Source organism: Tupaia chinensis, unplaced genomic scaffold (assembly GCF_000334495.1).
Source record: "Tupaia chinensis unplaced genomic scaffold, TupChi_1.0 Scaffold000240_1, whole genome shotgun sequence".
NCBI lineage: Eukaryota > Metazoa > Chordata > Mammalia > Scandentia > Tupaiidae > Tupaia > Tupaia belangeri.
This window is the reverse complement of record NW_006159718.1, coordinates 668162-672562: the sequence shown is the minus strand read 5'-3', so window position 1 is coordinate 672562 and position 4401 is coordinate 668162. Positions and strand designations below refer to the sequence as shown.

Here is a 4401-nt window from a genome sequence, read left to right as displayed (position 1 = left end):
GAGGCCTCCTCCTACCCTCCGCCTCCTTCTGAGGAGCGGCTGGGATGGACCTTCCCGAAGCCAAGGTTAGGAAGGTGTGAGCCTTGGGGGAGGAGCCTGCCGTCTGGATTTAACGCCCCAAGCCCTTGCTCACTATTGGGCCAGTTCTGTCCCAGCATACCCTCGGGAACTCCTGCCTGGGGGTCAGCCCCACCTCAGGGCCAGGGGCAGAGGCTGAATCGCACAGCATCTGCAGGTGCAATCCAGCACCCAGACCTGGCCCTGGCCCATACCTGTCCCTCCTCCCAGGTTCCCTCTCTGCTGCAGCCTCACTGAACTGGCTCCCAGGCGGTCGGGAACCAGCGTCTTCAATGCCGTTCCCAGGTGCCCTTCTGTCTGGCTTATCTGTCCTGCTCCTTCACAGACAAACCTCCAGGCCAGAGGACAGGCCTCCAGGCAGGGTGGAGTCAGCAGAGGAGGAGCTGGGACCCCCTGTGCCTCCCCATGGAAGCCAGGCAAAGTTTGCTGGTGACCCCCAGCGAGGCACTAAATGTCTCCCCTAAATGCACTGGAGTCCTGCTCCCCCACCCCCGTGTGATGACCTCTGGAGGTGGGGCCTTGGAGAGGTCATGAGGTCCCCACGATGAGGTTCGTGCACACGTAAGAAGGGACTGGGGAGAGGCGGTCGGTGGTGACCCCCACCGTGTAAGGACGCAGTAAGAAGGCACCCCGCACACCAGGGGAGAGGGCGCCTGCACCAGCCCTGAGGGCGCTGGCTCCAATGTCCCGCTCCCCACCTTGGACTGAGAGAACTGGATTTCTGTTGCTCACGCTGCCCAGTGCACGGCTCTAGTTACAGCACCTGGGCCGCCCCACGTGGGCTGGGCATTGGCGCCGGCGAGAGCCGCAGGGGCTTCTCGTTCTAGAAACAGATGGCCAAGGCGACGTGCCCAGCCATGCAGCGCGGAGGAGGGGCTCGACCTCTGCACCTTCCTGCCTTGCCCACTCCGCCACGTCCTCCAGGACTCGCAAGACTGAGATCTGAGGCTTTTCTGGAACACAACGACTCCCTGCTCTCCCCTGAGGCAAGGAGCCTGTTGCTTTCGGAGCGGGTGGTGTATGTGTGTGTGTGTGCGTGTGTGAGGCGGGGAGCCCTATGGAGGTGTGAGGGGCAGGCACAAGCCTGCTGTGCACGCACACGGCCCCTCAGCTCCCAGCAGTGCCTGTCTGCATGGGTGTTTTCAGCATCCATGAGCATTTGATTTTCAAAATGAAATGGCTTGATTATTAAACCCGTCTTGCAGAGGAGGAGACTGAGGTTCAGGGAGAATCCCCGACTTACTCCAGATGCAGCAATGGCAGGAGACAACCTCGTTAACAGGTTTCCTGCACCTCGCCCCCTTCCGCCCTGCAGAGTGCTTCACACGCACACGCACACACACATGCACTAGGCGCACACCCTGACTGGGAAACACCGAGCAGGCCTTCACCCTTCTCACCCCTCCGTGCCTGCTGCCCTTCCCTGCAGGGCGCCCACCCTGGGAGCCCAGACATACGAGTGCAGTACTGGTGATAGCGCCCCCAGGCGATGGCCGCGCTGCCAGAGATGCTGGCCAACGCTGTTGCGAAGCCCTGGAAGCCATGAGCCTTGCAGCCGTCTGAGCCGTAGGGCCAGCGCCTGTGGAAGACATGGGCACAGTGACCCTCCCCTCTGTCCCTCTTGCCTCCTGCCGGCCCTCCAAAGAGGGCCTCATCACCGTGATCTCCCTGTGAGGACACGGACTCAGTACAGTGGTCACCGCTACAGGGGTGGAGCGCAGGGCAGGCTCCAGCTCAGGCCCCGCGGCCCCAGGGCTGCGCTGGGGAGGGGCGGTACCGGAGGAGGCTGGATGTGGCGGCGATGAGAGCATTCAGGCTGATCCCGCTGTCCGCCAGAGCCACACTCAGCACCAGCAGGTGGCTGGGGGTCCGCAGCTCGGGGCTCTTGCAGAAAGAGAAGACGGTCAGGCTATTGAGGCTGAGGCCGGAGAGAGCTGAAAGGAAGGTGTGGCTGGCATCAGGCAGCGAGGCCCACCTGGGGAAGAGCCCGGGTCTGTGGGGCAGGGGGCAGACAGCTACCCCGCCTCAGCCAGGCCCTCTGGGTGCAGCTCCTAACGTCCCCCAGCGGCTGCCCTCAGATCCACAAGGACACAGGGCATCACCCTGCCCTCTGTCAGCTCCCAGCCACAGGGTGGACAGACAAGGAAGCCAGGGCGTCCAGCCAGCAGGTGCATGCTGTCACCGTCAGTCTCGGACGCTGTGGAGTACTGGCCGCTGCAAGGCCCTGTGGCCACCTCACTGCATCTTCACCTGGAGATCGCCCTCTCGAGCAGCTTTGGGCAGCTGAGGCCCACTGGCTCTTCCTACCCAGCTAGTAAGTGGCGGAGCAGAATTCAAACTCAGGTCTTTCTGACTCAAAACTGACTCGTCCAGGGCCACTGCGGCACACTGTCAGGGACAGCCTCGGAGGGCGGGGCTGGCGTCAGTGTGTCTATGGTCAGCACTGGGTACCGAGGAGCCCGTGGAATGAGAGGTGCTGAGCTCAGGGGACTGAGTCACTTGGTTACAGTCACACGAGAGCAGGCGGCAAGGCTATCTGTCTCCAGAGCCTTCCAGGGACCTGCTCTTACACCGGGTTCTTAGCAGGATTTCCAGGGAGTGGACTACGTTTTTTCCTGGTGGAGGAGAAAGTCCTAAGCTTGGCTGATTCCCTCCAGGCAGCTGACCGCTCCTGAGGTCTCTCCATCTCTAACCCTCACCTGGCTTGTCTCTCGTCACTCCCAGTTGGCATGCCACGTCTCACGGGCAGGCCCAGAAGAGCAAGCAGCGAGAGGACATGGTGCCCCAGCTGGGCTTGGGGTCCTCTCCACCTAGGAGCTCACCTTCCACAAGCAGCACTGTCCCCACAGCCAGCACCTCGAGCTCTCCGAAGCCGCTGGGCAGGGTACCGGACTCTGCCATCCTCAGCCCCGCTCCCTGCCAGCAGCTAGCGCAGCTCTGCTCTGGCTCTCAAAAGCCAGACCCCTCCATTTAAAGAGCCGCACACGTGCAGGTTGTTAAGCTAGACTGTGGGCTCCTGTGTGCTGCCCCCTCTGAGCCGGCCTCGTGGCCTAGACAGGAGCTCACTCATCCAGCGGCTCGACAGAGCAGTCTTTGTGAAGCCGGAGTGGAGCCAATCTCACCACCGCAGCCCCAGGCGGATTAAGGTCTGGGAACCCACATGCCGTGTGCTGAGAGCGGAATTGGAAGAGACTTGCGTAACCGGGCAGGGGAGTGAAGGGGAGTCTAAGCCGCAGCTGCTCCTGAGAATCAGTGGCCAGGGCACTCCCAGCTGGCTGTCCGTGTGAGCGCGTGTGCTGACGTGTGTGCCCGCAGGCACACAGGCATGTGCTCAGGGGTGGTGGGTAGGAGTGAGGTCTGGGAAGTCACGCGTCAGACCCTCGACTGGGACAGGAGCCTGGGGTTCCAGTTCTGTAGCTGCTGTCACCTAGCTGCGTGCCCTGCGTGGGACCTCGGGCCCTCTGTTTCCTCCTTGGCAGGACCTTTGTCTTGCGGTGTCAGTCCTGGCTAGAGGGTCGCATCAGGGACACAGGCTTCAGGACAGCAGGCCTCGTCTCCCACAGAGCACTTGAGCTTCCATGCACAGAACTCTCCCAGGACGCTGGCTCGGAGCAGGGGGCTGCTGTGAAGGTGGCCCTACAACCCGCTAAGACCTCTGCAGCTACGAGCAGCGTCTTGGCACAAGTCCTGCTCTGGCTCACCAGGGTGGGACAACCGGCGCAATGCCGGCGCAGGAGCCAAGGGCATGGTGAGGGCCAGGCCCGGCTGGAGGGGCTGCGATGGTCCGCACCTGCCACCCGTGAACTGGCACCACAGGCGTCCGCCTCAGAAGAGGAAGCTGAGACCCCCAGCGGTTAAACAGCAGCCACTGGGCCAGCCAGTGATGTGATGGTTCAGGCTGGATCCCACGTGGCCGACTGTGCCTTTCAAGTCCCAGACCCAGCAGCTTGGGGAACGCACTGGGCCTGGGTGCAGGTGCCCACAACCTCAAAGGGAGGGAGAGATGGAGGAGAAGGGACTGTGGTGGACCACACCCATGGGTGGGTAGGAGTCCTTCCTCATGTCCCTCCTCTCTCTGTGTCGCTCTCTCAAGCACACGTACCCTCTGGCAAAAACGAATAAATAAATAAATAATAAGCAGCCTGCGTGGGGAACCAGCGGTTAGCGTAATGGCTATGTCGCTGGACTCCCACGTAGTCGACCGCGGTTCGTGTCCTGGACCTGGAGGCTTAAAACTCACGCCGGGCGCGTGTGCGTGCGTGCCCAAGATCCCGAGAGGAGAATGGAGGAGAAGGGATTGCGGCGTGACCATCCCCCCTGGGG

At 62.3% G+C, this 4401-nt stretch overlaps 1 protein-coding gene across 3 annotated transcripts in view; it reads right to left on the bottom strand.

Moving 5' to 3' along the window:
* Positions 1 to 2979, bottom strand: part of RGR (retinal G protein coupled receptor) — a 9612-nt gene extending 6633 nt beyond the window's left edge. For 2 of the 3 annotated variants that reach the window (XM_006148709.2, XM_014587898.1), the window contains exons 1-3: positions 2901 to 2979; positions 1856 to 2012; positions 1536 to 1657 (exon numbers count right to left, since the gene is read on the bottom strand). In XM_006148709.2, coding sequence (XP_006148771.2) covers positions 1536 to 1657; positions 1856 to 2012; positions 2901 to 2979 — 358 coding nt within the window. Of the gene's footprint in view, positions 1 to 1535; positions 1691 to 1855; positions 2013 to 2900 lie in introns of all 3 variants that reach the window. The other variant, XM_014587897.1, reaches the window with a different exon arrangement.
* Between the last annotated feature and the right edge of the window lie 1422 nt (positions 2980 to 4401).